This window comes from Lepidochelys kempii, chromosome 6 (assembly GCF_965140265.1).
Source record: "Lepidochelys kempii isolate rLepKem1 chromosome 6, rLepKem1.hap2, whole genome shotgun sequence".
In the NCBI taxonomy this organism is placed as follows: Eukaryota; Metazoa; Chordata; order Testudines; family Cheloniidae; genus Lepidochelys; species Lepidochelys kempii.
In genome coordinates this window covers 84108722-84126003 of record NC_133261.1, presented here as the reverse complement: position 1 = coordinate 84126003, position 17282 = coordinate 84108722, and the positions used below count along the sequence as shown (strand labels likewise).

At 41.1% G+C, this 17282-nt stretch overlaps 1 protein-coding gene across 8 annotated transcripts in view; it reads left to right on the top strand.

Annotated features, from left to right (window-relative positions):
- Positions 1-17282, top strand: part of STRN3 (striatin 3) — a 100923-nt gene that overhangs the window by 73805 nt on the left and 9836 nt on the right. For 7 of the 8 annotated variants that reach the window (XM_073348945.1, XM_073348944.1, XM_073348942.1 and 4 more), the window contains 4 exons: positions 4804-4937; positions 7259-7434; positions 7579-7626; positions 15176-15297. In XM_073348945.1, coding sequence (XP_073205046.1) covers positions 4804-4937; positions 7259-7434; positions 7579-7626; positions 15176-15297 — 480 coding nt within the window. The remainder of the gene's footprint in view (positions 1-4803; positions 4938-7258; positions 7435-7578; positions 7627-15175; positions 15298-17282) is intronic. The other variant, XM_073348943.1, reaches the window with a different exon arrangement.

The following is a 17282-nucleotide window of genomic DNA, read 5'->3' as shown; positions in this document are numbered from 1 at the left end:
GCTAAAAGCATGGAGTGCTCTGGCAGGGGATCCCTGTCTCTATCGCCTACAGCCTCACTCCCTTATGAGAGATTTTTGCTGTGTATACTTGTAGGGATTTCTGAACTCCCACAGTTCCCTCAGATCTGCCTATAGGTCACCTTTCCTGCACTGTAGTCAAACTACTTGCTCCAAACCTAGATGAGGCACAGAAGAATGCAGCACTCCTCTCTGCTGTTAGGACAGGATGTAATTCTGTCACATGGAGGAGTTCATAGCTGTAGCAAGATGAGTTACAAAACTCAGAGTAATGTTTGCGAAGAAAGAAAGACAGCAAATCGGAATTTGAGAAAAGATTTCTTTCAGTCATTTGGGGCCATAGTTTCCATTGTTTGGTGTGCCATCTATTGCATCTTTATCCAGAAACTCCGCAGTATTCTAGAGAGAGGACTACATATGCCTAATTTCAACTGTGAACCCTAGAATCATCGTCATAAAGCAAGGCATGTTTCTTGCTTAGATTTTTATTCTTGTGTTTTAGGAGACATTGCTTCATTCTAAAATACAGGAGTGTAATCTGGTTAAAATATTGGACCATAAAAACCAATACTTCCACACCTTTTTAAAATGTTTTGTTGCATAGTTCATGTGCATCTGAGTGGACGGGTGGAGGAGGGTGAGTGGTCTTCTCAGGGAATGTTGTACCACCAAATGCTTTGGATGATTAAAAATTGTCTGCACTGCAGTATATTCACAAATCATTCCGAAAGGTGTCTCTAGAACTTTTCCATTTCACACTATTTGCCATTTTGTTATGTGAGCGTATTTTCCAGACCATCAATTTGTTTTGATTTTCTTCATATACTTCTGTTGGTGTGAGCTGTAGTGTGAACATCCCAGTAACCCCATGTGTCTTATTTTTTTCCTTACCTTCCTGCGACTTTTTAAAAACGAGTTTTAAAACTTAAATTCTCTCTCAACTAGTTGTGTTAGTGGTCCTTTGACAATATTAAACAAATATTTCATAATTTATGCTACACCAGGTGGTATGAAGTCAGTAGTAGTAGATAGGTTAGTCATCTCATTTGTAGAAGCTCCAGAACAAAATGAAAATCTTCATTGCACTCCTTCTGTCCATGTTCTGCTGCTTTAATAAATTGAATGAGAACAGCACATTTCATTATCATAAATGACAATTGTATCTGAACAGCGTAATACTGCCCAGTGATTTTATTTCATCTAACTATTTCAAGCAGTTTTGACTGAGGACATTCACTATAATCCTCCTTACCAGGCCACGCTAGCTCAACTGTTGAGTTGCAGTAAGCCATAATATGTCTCTGGTTACACAAATGGCCTGTGTAATCCTTTGCTGCAGTACAAGAGGCTACTTGCTGTAATGTCACATTGAAAAGCATAATTCTGAAAGAAAAGGAGTGCTTTGCACTTTCGTTTGCATGGCAATAACCAGAACACTGTTCAGACTCAGATTGGTTTCGTGGTAACTTTGGTGTGTGAGCTCTGATACAAAGAGGCTTGAATGTGATTGTGCACAGGTGGTTTTTTTCCCCCTGTGCTTCACAAGATAAATTATAAACAATTATCCTGTTTTAAAATATTTCCAACCACATTTGGACTATTTTTTAATGTTTTTTATCCCAAAACAGCTAGTTACATTGATGCAAACTGAAACTTGTCATAGACTTATACGCTTGGAAAAACCATAAAATGTAACACGTACATTTGTCAGTCGTCCACTAAAAACCACTCTGAACCAGCTACATTTTCTAATAATTCTGTACTTAAATTTCTGAAAACAGGGTTAGTCCATTGGTACAGTCCTGCTGTCCTCCATTGTGCTCTTACTCAGAGCATGGTTGCTTTCTAAGCCTTCTCTTCGGGTACATGAGTAGCTGGGCAGACTTTTTTTTTTTTAATGGTTGCTTTTTTAAGGCAAATAATAGTGTTAATTGGCTGATAGTGCTTATTTGTATACAGTACATAATGTTGGCTGCTGTTGTGATAATTATAAATAACCTCTGGATGATAAATATTTGATTAAAGAATAGACTAAGAGGGAAGGTTTGTGTGATTGGACTTTAAGCTCATCTGATTATGTATTTATAGTGCAATATTTAATCTGTAGGCTATTGGCTGAATTTCATTTGTTTATTCATAGTGTTAACAAATTTAAGTGCTAGGATGGCTGGTGCATCTTTTTACTCAGTCTCTGCCATAAGAAATATTATACTAGAGCATAACTTGTCATTGGTATGGATACGATAGACAGTGACTTCACCAGAATACTTGTATTTAAATTGGAGGATGATGGTAACTATACAGTTCTATACTGCATGAGCAAATAACTCTGGTAACCTTAATTCCTAAAAATCCTTAATCTTGAACAGTAGCTCATCAATGTTAATTATACATTTTTTTTATTTTTTTTGGAATATTTCAGGTAGGTCCATTGCAATGAAAAAAATGTTTTTGCTATTCAATGTTGTTCACCTCTGTTTTGATGATAGTTGTAAGTTCATGTGTCTTTTTTATTACTTGGTTGTCATCTATTTTTATTAACTTTTGACCATGAATGTTCCTTAAATAAAAAAGCCCAAATTTAAAATGAGAAATTTTGGAACAGAGTTTCAAGTTAGAACTAAAATTTTGCTTTTGGAAAATTAGTTTCCAGCTTCTAAACTCTGTTCACCTTTTTGAAGTTTCAGATGAGTCTGAGTATAGTTGCTGTAGATTTAGATGGCGGAGTTCTGAATTTCTCTTGATAGTGAAAAGAAAAGGCGTACTTTTGGCACCTTAAAGACTAGCAAATTTATTTGAGCATAAGCTTTTGTGAGCTAAAGCTCGCTTCATCGGGTGCATGCAGTGGAAAATACAATGGGGAGATTGATAGAGGCACACTGTCTCAAAGATGGTTCTGAGATGCATTACACATTTGGGAAGCAGGATATCGCCTACAGTTCCCAGGTGCGGAGAGGATATGTTCCTCTTACTACAGCCTCTTATGGGGTGCAGCTTACTACTTGAATTGTAACTGAACAGTTCTACTCATGATGCCAGGACTTTGCCCCAAGGGGAGTGTAAGGGAGCAGATGCTGGACACTGGGGGACTGGAATTTTTGAATTCTTATGCAGGCTCAGCAATGGGAGAAAGGCTCTTCAGGGCTTTTACTTGCCCTTTGCCTTTCCCCTCCTATATTCCTTGTGTGTTTGTAGGGACCAGGCAGAACATGGACTTCAGTGAACAATCCTAATACATTTAGTGAAGATTTTGCAGGTTGTGTTTCTCTGTAGACCTTTAGTCATATCATCTTAATGCACGTTTCATGTAGAATATAATGGATCTCTTCCTTCTGTTCTTTACTGCTCTACCCCAACACTTCTGCTGGAACATCAATATTGGGAAATTCAGTGTTGGTATAATTAGGGTTGGTGACTAAAATAAGAATGTTTAATCTTGTAGTAAGGAAACTTGTACATCCATACACCCTGAAAATAATTTAGGACATTTTACTTATTGGAAGTATGACTTCTTTGGGAAAATAAATCTGATTGTTTTAGGATGCAGTTACTTGACCCTTTCCATATGCGAGGTTTCTAATGAAATATTGGCAAAAATGAAAACTACTAAGGGACATTGTCAAGTAGTTTTGGCCCAAAATTAACAGAAGAAATGGCTTGCTCTCTTGCACACATGCAGTTTTACCTGGAAAGTTTAAATCAGGAATATATTTTTCCTTATCAGGTGTCCTAATTTTGTTATTTGGAAAGGTTGTAATACCAAAAAATAAAACAGCCCTCTACCCCCACCCACCCATCTTTTAGTAAGGTAGATTTTTTTTCCAGAAGCTCTGTGTGTAAATCCTCATTCAAATACCTTGCAAACAAATCAATTTTTTTGTGGAGGTGCAGGGGGGAGTCCTAGCTAATGCTGAAGAGTAAAGAGTGTGAATGAATGCTGGAGAAGATGATTCAAGCCTGAACTGAAAATTAACATTTGTTCAAAAGCGACATTGTTTAGAACTAATTGATGATAATCAGTAAGAAAAATGTGTAAAGCTTCAAATGTTTTAAGGAGCATGCAGCTAGCTAACATGAATATCAGTTGTCTATTTTTAAAGTTTATCAACAATGTTTGGATACAATCAAATGCAGAACTCAGTAATTGCAAATGTTGAAGGTTCTTGTGTTTTAAACCCTGTCTGTATATATGTGGTGGAGGGTAGGCCCTTCGTGGGGAATTATAGGCTGAGTGCTAAAAGTACTTGCTCATGGAGGCAAATGTTTATTGCCTTAATAGCTTCAAATTTAGGCTATGTCTTCACTACCCGCCGGATTGGCGGGCAGTGATCGATCCACCGGGGATCGATTTATCGTGTCTAGATGCGATAAATCGACTCCCGAGTGCTCTCCCGTCGACTCCTGTACTCCACTGCCATGAGAGGCGCAGGCAGAATCTATGGGGGAGCAGCAGCTGTCGACTCACTGCGGTGAAGACACCATGGTAAGTCGATCAAAGTACGTTGACTTCAGCTGTGTTATTCACGTAGCTGAAGTTGCATAACTTAGATTGTTCCTCCGCCCTAGTGTAGACCAGGACTTACAGAATTATTTTCATATGTATGTATGTATATGCTCATGTTTTCTTTTCCACTAGGAGGAGGAGATTGTACCATAATTTATATCTAGTTAATGACAGTTCAGTCCTTATACACTGCTGTGCCTTTAAATGATGACTGATGAAGTTTTTTCATCTTGTAAATTTGAGATTTTTCCTCAAGATTTAAACTGTTTTGTTCTTTGTAGCAGAGCCAATAACGTTTTCATCTGGAGGAGGCAAGTCATTTATTATGGGTTCTGATGATGTTTTGTTAAGTGTACTGGGCCTTGGAGACCTTGCAGACTTGACAGTAACAAATGATGCAGACTATAGTTATGATGTAAGTGAAATTTTATTTTAAAATTCCATATACAGCTGAATATAATCAATGATGGTCAATTTTTCAGAATATTTCAAACCTATAGGACAGCTTATCTTAGAGGCAAAAGCTACACTGTTGTAGAAAGAAACACCTCATAAACTAGCAAAACAGCTTGTGAAATCAAAATGAAATATGATTAGTTTTTAATTAATGAATTTGTAATTCATATTTTAACTTTTTTGTTTGTTTTTTACTTAACATGTTTTCCAAACAAGTTTAGGTGAATTCTTTTAAACAAAAATGGGAATTGCCCCAGAAATGAAACACTAAAATGTTGGAGTTAAAACCATATATTGATAACTTAAATTTCTAGATGTTTGCTATTTTTATGTATAAAATTGTGTATATATAGTAGTGTATAGTAGCTTAGTGTTGTAGTGTGAATTTTAGATTTACATGTGTGGAATATTCTTTCGTTTTATCATACAGCAGTGTCCTACATTTTTTTCCACTGTGCACAAAATTACTGCCCATGGTAATGTTTTTAATATGAAATTTGTACTGGCTAGTAATGTTGATGTTGGGTTCGGGGGCGGACAGGGGATTGTTTGTGTGCGTCCATCCATCCAGGCAAGTCCTTACACATTGAGGTATATCTTAAATAGTGTTGCATTGTGTTTTAGACGAATAAGGGCTTGTATACATTACCTGCAAGATCAACAGGCAACGATCGATCCAGTGGGAGTCGATTTATCGCATCTAGTGTAGATGCGATAAATCGACCGCTGAGCGCTCTCCCATCGACTCCAGTACTCCACCGGAGCAAGAGGCGCAGGCGGAGTCGACGGGGGAGCGTCAGCAGTCGACTCATTGCAGTGAAGATACCGCGGTGAGTAGATCTAAGTACGTCGATTTCAGCTACGTTATTCACGTAGCTGAAGTTACGTAACTTCGATCGATTCCTCCCCCCAACATATTATCTAAAAGAATTGAACAAAATTATAATTCATTATATTGCACAACTGCAGTGTATAAAATGGATTCGAAGTTTTAAAACAGAAAAATAATATCTCATGTTCTTCTGAATTTTTCTCCTTTTAAATTTATTTCCCTAAAAGTAGTTCGGTTTTTATTAAAATTCTATTTGACCTTGGACATGGGAGTATTTTCTGACAGAAATTACAGCTAAATTTTCTCATCGAATAGATGTTAAAATCAGAAGGGATGGTTGATAATCTAATCTGATCTCCTGCATAACATAGGCAATAGATCATCCAGTCTGACAACAATTATATACAGGAAATGTCAGCGATATTTAAGGCTTTCTTGGAGTAGGAAAATCTCACTGAAGGGGAAAAGAGAAAACTAAGAAAATAAGTCATTTTTCAGATTTTAAAATGAAGGCTCTAGTAACAGTAGATTTGAGTCGTCTTTTAAAAGTGCATTTCCCATAGGACATCAAAAATACTGTGTTGGAATTCAAAATATCTAATTGAGTCCGTTTCAAGATTTTTAGAAAAGATGCTTTTACCGCTTGCAACTGTTGTCATAGTCAACAAGTATTCTTGTCTCTTAACTGGTATGGCTTTTTATAAGATACAAAACTGATGCATAAAATACTAAACTCAATATTAAACAGTAATAATTGTTGTATTCTAGTCTGTGTGGCCCAAGAAAGATTGGGAATAATATTGATCCAGTATTGGTTATATAGAATTCTTTTTCTATTTAGAGCTGAGGAAAAAGCTACACTTGCAACAGAAGAAATACTTGCTCTTGCAGGTTTAGATTGTACTGAGATTTGATTTGGTATCCTGAATACCTTTCTGGAAAGATGGATCATAAAAGCTAAAAAGGAGATATTAAATAATTTCCCTCCAGATACTATATGAAATCCCAATATCTTTACATTGGTTGGTTTGTACATAAATACTGGTTGTCTCTTTAGTTCTGTAGCCTATAAACATGAAGAATTGTGATGGATACTGGTTCACTGGAAAACTAGTCCAGTGGCATTTTATATTTTGTTTCTCACTTGTTAGTAAACTTTTAAAAACATGCCAGAAATTAGAAACTATTTGGCAAATAGGCTTTCTTTTACTAAATTCCTGTGCCATTTTTGCAGACTCCTTGGTTTTGTCTCAGTATTATTGATATAGCTCTCAAAATTTTGTTTGGTGCTTCAGAGCTAGCAATGGATGCTTGAATTTTTTGTATCTCCAGCAAAATCGTACTTATTTAAATCCATGTCCTAAATACTTCAGTCTTCAAACACTAACATACAGTATATAATTTTATATACAAGATCAGTACATAAATTTTTGTTTGTTTGTTTTTAGCTGCCAGCCAATAAAGATGCCTTTCGGAAGACATGGAATCCTAAGTATACGCTACGCAGCCATTTTGATGGAGTGCGAACATTAGCTTTTCATCCTGTAGAGCCTGTGCTGGTTACAGCCTCTGAGGACCATACTTTAAAACTTTGGAACTTACAGAAAACAGTTCCTGCCAAAAAGCAAGTATATGATGGTTTTCTTTTTTTAAGTTTGTTGTATATGTTGTTGTCTCTCTAAAATCTTTTTTATTACATTCAATTTAATAGTAATGTTTTAACTGATAGTTGAATATAATCACCTTTCTGTTTTTGTTTTTTTTCCAGGAGTGCCTCTTTAGATGTAGAACCTATCTACACGTTTAGGGCCCACATGTGAGTGTTTGCCAGTTAATACTTCAGAAGCAGCCATTGCTACCTATTATGGATTCAGTAAAATGTTTAGGCTTAAAGATCACAATTTTATTAACATTATTTATGTGTGGTGCCAAAGATGTGCATAATTGTTTATAAAGCGAGTAAAAACTGTCTCTGTCCTGAGGAGTGCACTGTCAAGATAAAAAAATGACGACGACAACAGGGCGTAACAAATGTAGAAGGCTTAAGGGGAAGGGACAGAGGATGTGGAAGAAGACGCTGAAGTTGTGCTGTAATGAAGACTGCCGGGGTTTTTTATACGATATGTAAAGTCTACTTTAAGTGGATTTGGAGAAGAAGCATAGGAGGTGAGGGTGGAGGTTTATTAGATAGATTTAGGAAGGAAGCTTCACATATAGGGAGTTGCATGAAAAAGGATATAGAGGGCAGTCATGGGTTAAGTGCAGAGCGTGGATGGGTTGAAGAACAAAACGAGACCAAGCATAGATATCGGAAGGATCTAAATTGCGTAGGGCCTTGAAAGTGAGAATGACCAATCAAAATTCAGTGCCAAAAGCAACAAAGAGCTTATGAAAGGGATCTCAGTTGGGTTAGTTTGGACATAGGTATCAGTTAAGGCAGATGTTTTCACAACAGAGTTTTGAATAAGATAGAGGTTGGGAGTGAAGCAAATGCCAGGAAGTCCAGTTGGCGTAGAGTTGAATTAATCAAGATGGATTAAGATCAAAGCCTGATCAAGACTTCAACCAGAAGATCTGCAATGCCAAACCAGACCTACTTTCCCATGGGTCTTGAGTTTACCTATGTTTGTGTTTGGATGGGTGTCTCATCTGAGATGCATAATGAAACCTATTCCCACCTCCCAGCATATCACAATCCAAGTTTTGGGAAGAGGCGCTAGTGCAAACTGGTTTACCCCAAAAGGGATTCTTGTTCATCAAGTTGTGACAATAAACTCACTTGAACAAGATAAGGCCAGTGCAACCTGTCAGCTGCTCCTTAAAGCAGCTGATCCAACATTTATAAAAACTATGCTGATGGTAAATGACTGTCAGATCACTGAACTGTTGCACTGCTAATTGGGACCCAATCAACTAACCCTGGCTTCTGACTCAACAGAATAAACTAGAGGAAGGCAAAACAAAATAACTCAGCATGGTGTTGATGCGCTGAGGGGAAATTCCTTTTTCTTGGGTATGGCAGTTGATTGTATCCTGTACATGCAGTCAAGAATAACCAGTCCCACATCCAGCAACTACAAGGTCCAAAGTAATGCTCTGAGGGGAAGGTGTGGAAAACTTTCTGCTTCTGAAAGTGGCATATGCTTCTTTCCCATCCAGGAATATTTATGGATTCTCCTTCCCTCTGACAGAATAATTTGGGTGGTAAAATAAATCTCTCCTAATCCCATGCCAACCCACAAAGGAGGCAAGCCTGCAGCCCCAGGAGCTGGCCCTGTGTTAGGTCTGACAAGTACTATTGTTCTTGTGAGAATTACAGGGGTCATAACTGCTCAAACACATTCTAATCTTGGGAGAATTCTGTGCCAAAAAATAAAAAATTCTGCACACAGTATTTTGCATATTATATTCATGCAAGTGTCAATTATTTTGGTAATTTATTTAAATTACAGTACAGTGGATGGAGAATGGAATTGAGGAGCATTGGAGAAAATCCCCAAACCCCCTTTGTCTAAAGTAAAGTAGCTAGGTTTGACCCTTCATTTCTAGTTATTAGTCAACAAATATATGCAGCCATATGCTCAGTGTCACATCACAGGCAACTGAAGAGTAAGTGAGGGTTGGGGATCAGAATCATGATTTATATTGGCTACTGACAATCTCCAGAAAGGTCAGTAGTAAATAGTTCATGGAGCACATTTCGATAGGAAAATTTTTCAGTCCAAAAATTTAGCCCAGTTCTAATCACTGAAGCATTTATAAAGCCATTCTGTCTTTTATAATAAGGCTCCTTTACACAACTCTGGCAGTGTAAAGGACCCTTAAAACTTTTACACCTGTTTCATGCTCCTGGGGGAATTCACTAAGAATGGGAACAGTACACTAACAACAAAGAGAACAACTAAGCAGGTAGGCTGCTCCATTATGCTCTCCCTGAGGGGACAGAGCCTGCCTCATGCCTATTTCCAAACACCCTGAAGCACTGACCCTCCATGACGTGTGTGCCGCAATAGCAAGCCAGAGGAACAGTGTCTCCTGTTTGATCACTTCCATGCCTGCTGAGCCCCCGCATGCCTTCCAGTGATGATTGACATCTCTGCCAGCTGTTCAGGCTGCCGGGGAGAAGCGAGTGACTGCTCTTTTAGCTTCCCTTTGCTTCCCCAAACAAGTCATTTTTCTGCGGGGAAACAGAGAAATCTGCAGACGACATGAATTCTGCCCCCGCACAGAATTGTCCCAGGAGTAACATTCTGAGGAACTCGGCAGATGAGATCTTGCAAATCTCTATAATATATCTCAGCGGTTCTCAAACTGTAAGTCGGGACTCCAGAGCGGGTCCCAATCCCATTTTAGTGGGGTTGCCAGGCTGGCGTTAGACTTGCTGGGGTCCAGAGCCGAAACCCCAGGGCTTCAGCCATGAGTGACAGGGCTGGGAAGTGAGGCTCAGGCTTCCTTCCCCCCTCCTGGGGTCATGTAGTAATTTTTGTTGCAAGAAGGAGCTCGCAGTGCAGTGAAGTTTGGGAACCCCTGAATATCTGTACAGAAAGGTAGATGACATACTGTTATGGATAGTTGTCATTGTTTCCAGTATATGCCCTCTTCTTTGTTTTTTTGTTTTGGCTTTTTTTGAAGAAGAAGAAAAAAATTGGGGGGATTTCTAGATAGGTTGTGGATTTTTTTATTTTTATTACTTTATGACAGTCAGTTACTCTTCAAAAGTGGGTATAATGGATGTGGACTTCTTTTCTTTCCCAGAACAGTAAATGCAGTAAACCTCTTGCACTATTATAAATGTTATTGCTTAAACCAGGGGTCCCCAACGTGGTGCCCGCGGGTGCAATGGCACCCACCGGGGCAGTTGTGTGTGCCCGCAGGACACCGCGCTGCCGAAATGCTGCCACTGAAGAACCGCCTGCCGAAATGCTGCCAAGAAGCGTTGCCGTTCATTAAAACTGAAACTACGTTTGTGTTTGGGTCCTGCAGCATTTCTGTGTCTGAAATAATCTAGAGACTCTGTAGAGGGCTTCAGATTTGTCATAGCATTTTTTAACTCAAAAGTCACAGAAAAGTCATGATAAATGTAGTAGAAATCATGGGTTTAGGTGTGTAAAATCATGGGTGCACTTTTTGAAACTGGGGGGCCCATGTAGGAGGGTTGCATTCTGTCCCCAGGGGGAGGGGGCATGTTATAGAGCAAGTCCACCTCGCACTCATCCCACAGTGGTGGCTCCTGTCTTGTGGGGTTGGCCCAGCTCCCTGCTCCTGCCTTCATTTCTTGCCACAATGTGCAGGCAGGGCCCTGCGCCCTCCCCCCCCCCTTTCCTGGTCCTGGAAGGATTGTAATAGATAAAGTTGATTCTTCCTCCAAGTTAATGGTGATGGGGATTCCACAAGCTCCCTTGGAAGTCTATTCCAGAACTCAACTACCCTTATAATTTGAAAGTTTTTCCTAATATCTAACCTAAGTCTCCCTTGCTGCAGTTTACTGTTCAGGAAGGACAGGCAGGGCAGAAAAGGTGGGGGAGTAGCACTGTATGTAAGGGAGCAGTATGACTGCTCAGAGCTCCAGTACGAAACTGTAGAAAAACCTGAGTGTCTCTGGATTAAGTTTAGAAGTGTGTGCAACAAGAGTGATGTAGTGGTCGGAGTCTGCTATAGACCACCGGACCAGGGGGATGAGGTAGATGAGGCTTTCTTCCGGCAGCTCACGGAAGCTACTAGATCGCATGCCCTGATTCTCATGGGTGACTTTAATTTTCCTGATATCTGCTGGGAGAGCAATACAGCAGTGCATAGACAATCCAGGAAGTTTTTGGAAAGCGTAGGGGACAATTTCCTGGTGCAAGTGCTAGAGGAGCCAACTAGGGGGGGCGCTTTTCTTGACCTGCTGCTCACAAACCGGGTAGAATTAGTGGGGGAAGCAAAAGTGGATGGGAATCTGGGAGGCAGTGACCATGAGTTGGTTGAGTTCAGGATCCTGACGCAGGGAAGAAAGGTAAGCAGCAGGATACGGACCCTGGACTTCAGGAAAGCAGACTTCGACTCCCTCAGGGAACGGATGGCCAGGATCCCCTGGGGGACTAACATGAAGGGGAAAGGAGTCCAGGAGAGCTGGCTGTATTTCAAGGAATCCCTGTTGAGGTTACAGGGACAAACCATCCCGATGAGTCGAAAGAATAGTAAATATGGCAGGCGACCAGCTTGGCTTAATGGTGAAATCCTAGCGGATCTGAAACATAAAAAAGAAGCTTACAAGAAGTGGAATGTTGGACATATGACCAGGGAAGAGTATAAAAATATTGCTCGGGCATGTAGGAATGATATCAGGAGGGCCAAATCGCACCTGGAGTTGCAGCTAGCAAGAGATGTCAAGAGTAACAAGAAGGGTTTCTTCAGGTATGTTGGCAACAAGAAGAAAGCCAAGGAAAGTGTGGGCCCCTTACTGAATGAGGGAGGCAACCTAGTGACAGAGGATGTGGAAAAAGCTAATGTACTCAATGCTTTTTTTGCCTCTGTCTTCACGAACAAGGCCAGCTCCCAGACTGCTGCGCTGGGCATCACAAAATGGGGAAGAGATGGCCAGCCCTCTGTGGAGATAGGTGTTAGGGACTATTTAGAAAAGTTGGACGTGCACAAGTCCATGGGGCCGGACGAGTTGCATCCAAGAGTGCTGAAGGAATTGGCGGCTGAGATTGCAGAGCCATTGGCCATTATCTTTGAAAACTCGTGGCGAACGGGGGAAGTCCCAGATGACTGGAAAAAGGCTAATGCAGTGCCAATCTTTAAAAAAGGGAAGAAGGAGGATCCTGGGAACTACAGGCCAGTCAGCCTCACCTCAGTCCCTGGAAAAATCATGGCGCAGGTCCTCAAAGAATCAATCCTGAAGCACTTGCATGAGAGGAAAGTGATCAGGAACAGCCAGCATGGATTCACCAAGGGAAGGTCATGCCTGACTAATCTAATCGCCTTTTATGATGAGATTATTGGTTCTGTGGATGAAGGGAAAGCAGTGGATGTATTGTTTCTTGACTTTAGCAAAGCTTTTGACATGGTCTCCCACAGTATTCTTGTCAGCAAGTTAAGGAAGTATGGGCTGGATGAATGCATTATAAGGTGGGTAGAAAGCTGGCTAGATTGTCGGGCTCAACGGGTAGTGATCAATGGCTCCATGTCTAGTTGGCAGCCGGTGTCAAGTGGAGTGCCCCAGGGGTCGGTCCTGGGGCCGGTTTTGTTCAATATCTTCATAAATGATCTGGAGGATGGTGTAGATTGCACTCTCAGCAAATTTGCGGATGATACTAAACTGGGAGGAGTGGTAGATACGCTGGAGGGGAGGGATAGGATACAGAGGGACCTAGACAAATTGGAGGATTGGGCCAAAAGAAATCTGATGAGGTTCAATAAGGATAAGTGCAGGGTCCTGCACTTAGGACGGAAGAATCCAATGCACCGCTACAGACTAGGGGCCGAATAGCTAGGCAGCAGTTCTGCGGAAAAGGACCTAGGGGTGACAGTGGATGAGAAGCTGGATATGAGTCAGCAGTGTGCCCTTGTTGCCAAGAAGGCCAATGGCATTTTGGGATGTATAAGTAGGGGCATAGCGAGCAGATCGAGGGACGTGATCATTCCCCTCTATTCGACATTGGTGAGGCCTCATCTGGAGTACTGTGTCCAGTTTTGGGCCCCACACTACAAGAAGGATGTGGATAAATTGGAGAGAGTCCAGCGAAGGGCAACAAAAATGATTAGGGGACTGGAACACATTAGTTATGAGGAGAGGCTGAGGGAGCTGGGATTGTTTAGCCTGCAGAAGAGAAGAATGAGGGGGGATTTGATAGCTGCTTTCAACTACCTGAAAGGGGGTTCCAAAGAGGATGGCTCTAGACTGTTCTCAATGGTAGCAGATGACAGAACGAGGAGTAATGGTCTCAAGTTGCAGTGGGGGAGGTTTAGATTGGATATTAGGAAAAACTTTTTCACTATTAGGGTGGTGAAACACTGGAATGCGTTACCTAGGGAGGTGGTAGAATCTCCTTCCTTAGAGGTTTTTAAGGTCAGGTTTGACAAAGCCCTGGCTGGGATGATTTAACTGGGAATTGGTCCTGCTTTGAGCAGGGGGTTGGACTAGATGACCTTCAGGGGTCCCTTCCAACCCTGATATTCTATGATTCTATGATCCATTACTACTTGCCTTCAATGGATATGGAACACAGTTTATCACCATCTTCTTTATAACAGCCTTTAACATATTTGAAGACTGTTATCAAGTCCCTCCTCAGTCCTTCTTTTCTCACAACTTAAACATGTCCAGTTTTTTTAACCTTTTCTCATAGGTCAGGTTTTCTAACCTTTTATCATTTCTGTTACTCTCCTATGGACTCTTTCCAGTTTGTCCACATCTTTCCTAAAGTGTAGTTCCCAAAACTGGACACGGTATGCCAGCCGAGGGCTCACCACGCCTGAGTACAGGGGAATAGTTATCTCCTGTGTCTCATTAATGACCCACCTGTTAATGCACACCAAAATAATATTAGCATTTTTTGCAACTGCATCACGTTGTTTACTTGTATTCAGTTTGTGATTCTCTATAACCTCCAGATTATTTTCAGAAGTACTGCCAACTATCCAGTTATTCCCTGTTTTGTAGTTGTGCATTTCAACCAGTTGTGCCACCTACCTTATAGTAATTTTATCTAGACCACATTTCCTTAGTCTGCTTATTAGAATGTCATTTCGAACAGTGTCAAATGTCTCATTTAAATTAAGATCTGTCACATCTACTGTTCCCCCATCTGCCAGGGCAGTAACCCTGTCAAAGAAGGAAATTAGTTTGGTTTGGCATGGTTTATTCTTGACAAATCCATCCTGGCTATTTCTTATAACCTTGGTATCCTTTGGGAGCTTGCAAATTGATTGTTTAATTTGTTCCAGTATTTTACTTGATATTGAAGTTAGGCTGACTGGTCAGTAATTCCCTGGGTTCTCTTTGTTCCTTTTTTTAAAAAGATTGGTATAATGCTTGCCCTTCTGCAGTCCTCTGGGACCTCACCCACCCTCCACAGGTTCTTGAAGATAATTGCTAACAGTTCCAAGATTGCTTTAGCCTAGTTCCTTAAGTATCATAGGATGAATTTCATCTGGCCCTGTCGACTTGTATACATCTAAATATTCTTTAACCTGTTTCCCTCTTTTGGCTTTCATTCCTTCCCCCTTGTTGTTGTTAACTGAGTATCTGGTCTCCCTTAACCTTTTTAATGAAGACTGAAGCAAAATAGACATTAACAGTGCAGCTTTCTTGATGACATCAGTTATTAGCTCTCTTCACCAGCTTCAACCACTGTTTTTTTTTGTTTTTTTCCCAATAGTGGACCTGTATTGTCACTGGCAATTAGTTCTAACGGAGAACAGTGTTTTAGTGGTGGCATTGATGCAACCATCCAGTGGTGGAACATGCCTAGCCCTAATGTGGATCCTTATGATACATATGGTAAGTGTCTTCTGAGAATGAAAGATTGTCAGCATTTAGACTTAGAAGAGACTTCTAATACTATTATTGTTTGATTCTAAAGTGGTTCTGAAAGCTCATGAAGAGCTTTTATTAAAAAAAGTCACAGGTTATCTGAATTACTACAAACAAATCTTTATTAATATGATTTTGGGTATGTCTGTAAACAGGTCAAGTAAACAGAGCTAGATTACAACTGGCTCAGGTATCTTAGGTACTGGATCAGTGAAGCTGTAGTAGGTCACACTTCCGTGTGGGCTAGCCCGACAAGTGGTTCTGGGGCTTGTGTAGCCTGTGCTGAAGCACGCACTGCTGTAGCTTCGCTGTTCTGGTATCCAAGTTAAGTAGATTAAAGCTAGCTCAGGTATGTCTACTTGAGCTGCACTCATACTCCGTGATTACAATATAGATATATCATTTGTGTTGTGTATTCTAAAGATGGGATATGTGCATGTTGTACATCAAATGTATAAGTATGACAAAGAATATTCTCTCATTCTCTGATCATTTTTAGTCCCCAGATAAAGCAGAGTACAGTACATATATTTTAGCTTATTTTTGTTCTAAAGCTATTGATTGGCTTTCTGAGTGGGACACGTGCTTAATGTGTGTCTGTTTTCCACCTGTAAAATCGGTAATTCTTGCTCGCTTTTTGTGTAGTGATTTCAGATCCTTGGATGGAAAGTGATATCGAAACACAGAACTTTTTAAACTATTTACTAAGTTCTACCAAACCCGTCATTAAAATTATCACATGTACATAAAGATATATTTACCTTTCTTTCTTCCTTCCTTCCAGTCTGCAGGAAATGTGCCTTTAATTTTTTTGGTTTTGTTTCTTTTGTGGTGGTGGTAAAAGCTACAGATGTGCTTTTTGTCATCTTGCACATGATTTGTGTAAAATCTAGAAGGTACATTAAATTAAGTTGGAAATTAAAATACAAACCATTTTGATGAACAAGCATTTAAAATTATCTTGAGTGATTTTGTGATAGGATATTTTAAATATCATATAGAGTAGAATATCAGAGTTGGAAGGGACCTCAGGAGGTCATCTAGTCCAACCCCCTGCTCAAAGCAGGACCAATCCCCAATTTTTGCCCCAGATACCTAAATGGCCCCCTCAAGGATTGAACTCACAACCCTGGGTTTAGCAGGCCAATGCTCAAACCACAGACACCTGACAAAGAGCCTGGTCTGTCGGATCAGTCTGTTTCCAGTGTTCCCTCTTTGAGTAGTCGTCCTGCTGCAGTTCTAAGATTTTCAACTGAAAAGGGACATAACTTTAATTTTCTGGGTTCTTAAAAGGAGAAGAAGGCAAAATCACTAGAGCCCTGCGCGGATACACAAATGTGTATCCGCATCTGATCCGCAAAAGTTATCTGCGGATGCAGATATCCGCAGATTTGCAGGGCTCTACGCTAGGGGCTGGGCTGAGGCTCCAAGGCATCCGCCCTGCTGGAGCCTGGTCAGGGAGACCCATGGGCAGCTGTGCAGACCCTCCACCTGCCCTGAGCCAGCTGGGGAGCCTTGGGGGCGGGGATATGGCCAGGGCTGCTCTCAAACCTCTCCCCCCTGCACCGCGGGCAGGTGGACGGTCCACCGCAGCTCCCCGACTGGGTTCCATGTTGGCCTGGGCTGGGGGAGACCTGTGGAGCTGCCCGGGGGTTGCTCTGGCCCCCCACCCAGGGCAGGTGGCATGTCTGCCACAGTTGCCTGCCCAGCTCTTACAGTGGCCAGGCTGCGGGTCCAAGGTGCCCTCCCTCTCCGGCCGGAGCCGGGTCGGGGAGAGGTGCCCTGGCAGCTGTGGGGAGCTGTACCAGACCTTTCACCTGCCCTGGGTGGGGGGCCCGAGCAGCCTTCCGCCCAGGACAGTGAAGATCCCTTCTCCAGGTTATACAGCTACGAGATCAATACCAATTTCTTCAGCTCCCTCATCATGGTACCATCAGATTTATTGGTATCTG